We start from the raw sequence: 1,064 nt of genomic DNA on the forward strand, positions 1-1,064 counted from the left end.
ATAAACAAGAAGAGCAGGAAAAAAAAAAAAAAAAAAAAAAAAAAAAAAAAAAATTGTGTATCTTACATTTTCAATACAATATTTTCTGTTATTAGTATCTTTCAAAAGGTAGATTTCTGGAAAATTTGCATTCTTCTAGAGGTAAACAAATTCACAACTTTTAATGAAGGATCTCTGCTGCATTTCATATAGATACATAAATAAACAAATCCACAACAAATATTAACCATTAACACACAATACAGCACAGGATAAAGGAAAATACATAGACATAATACACAATCAAATATATTTTTCTAACTATCTTAACATACAATGCTACAACAAAACACTACGAAACAGTAGCACTTTGCACAGCAATGATTGGCTTTGGCCGGCTTTTGAACAGAATTTTTTTACGAATAACAGCCTTTATGAGATATTCCACTCCTGCAGTCGATGAAGCAGTCTCTTGGCTTTCTGTGTCGTCAACATCCATTTGCTCGATATCGGTACTTAGCTTCTTCTTATGCATTAGAACAAAGGGCTTATCTAAGTCCTGAATTTTTCCATACATGATGTGGTGACCGATAATAAGGATAGGAGTGCCCTGTAAAGACACAAAAATCACATTAGAGAAAATGCTCCTTTTTTCCAGGAGATGAGGGAAATCTAGGAAAAATCAAAGACAGTAAAGAAAATATAAAAGAAACTGAAAGATGTAGGAAAAAAAGGGCCCAAAATAATAAAAACAATATTCACATTGCTGGTGATTCAAAACTTCCTAATGTTTCTGGACTGTTATGTACAATACTTTTTCTCATACTTCAGTTTTCTCTGTCCTTCCTTTACAAATCAATTACTAAGTCCTTCTAATGATATCCATTCTCTAGTGTATTTTAAAACCCTATAATATATTACTTTAAAAGACTCTTTTGCTGTATGATTTGAACCCCTCAAGGCATGCTCAGGGGAGGACACAAGATGCCAGAAAATGGATTGTGATGCTTTCAAGTCTCATTCTGTTGATTCATATATTCATTTACTTATTTTTAACTTGTTATCCTTTTTAAAATGAGTACTGG

At 31.9% G+C, this 1,064-nt stretch overlaps 1 protein-coding gene across 1 annotated transcript in view; it reads right to left on the reverse strand.

Annotated features, from left to right (window-relative positions):
* Nucleotides 1-270: 270 nt before the first annotated feature.
* Nucleotides 271-1,064, reverse strand: part of LOC119587998 (chromosome transmission fidelity protein 8 homolog) — a 3,620-nt gene continuing 2,826 nt past the window's right edge. Inside the window, exon 3 of the mRNA XM_037936719.1 lies at nucleotides 271-589. Within this exon, the coding sequence (XP_037792647.1) occupies nucleotides 332-589 (258 nt within the window). The 3' untranslated portion in view covers nucleotides 271-331. The remainder of the gene's footprint in view (nucleotides 590-1,064) is intronic.

The sequence above is a fragment of the Penaeus monodon genome, chromosome 23, assembly GCF_015228065.2.
Source record: "Penaeus monodon isolate SGIC_2016 chromosome 23, NSTDA_Pmon_1, whole genome shotgun sequence".
NCBI lineage: Eukaryota > Metazoa > Arthropoda > Malacostraca > Decapoda > Penaeidae > Penaeus > Penaeus monodon.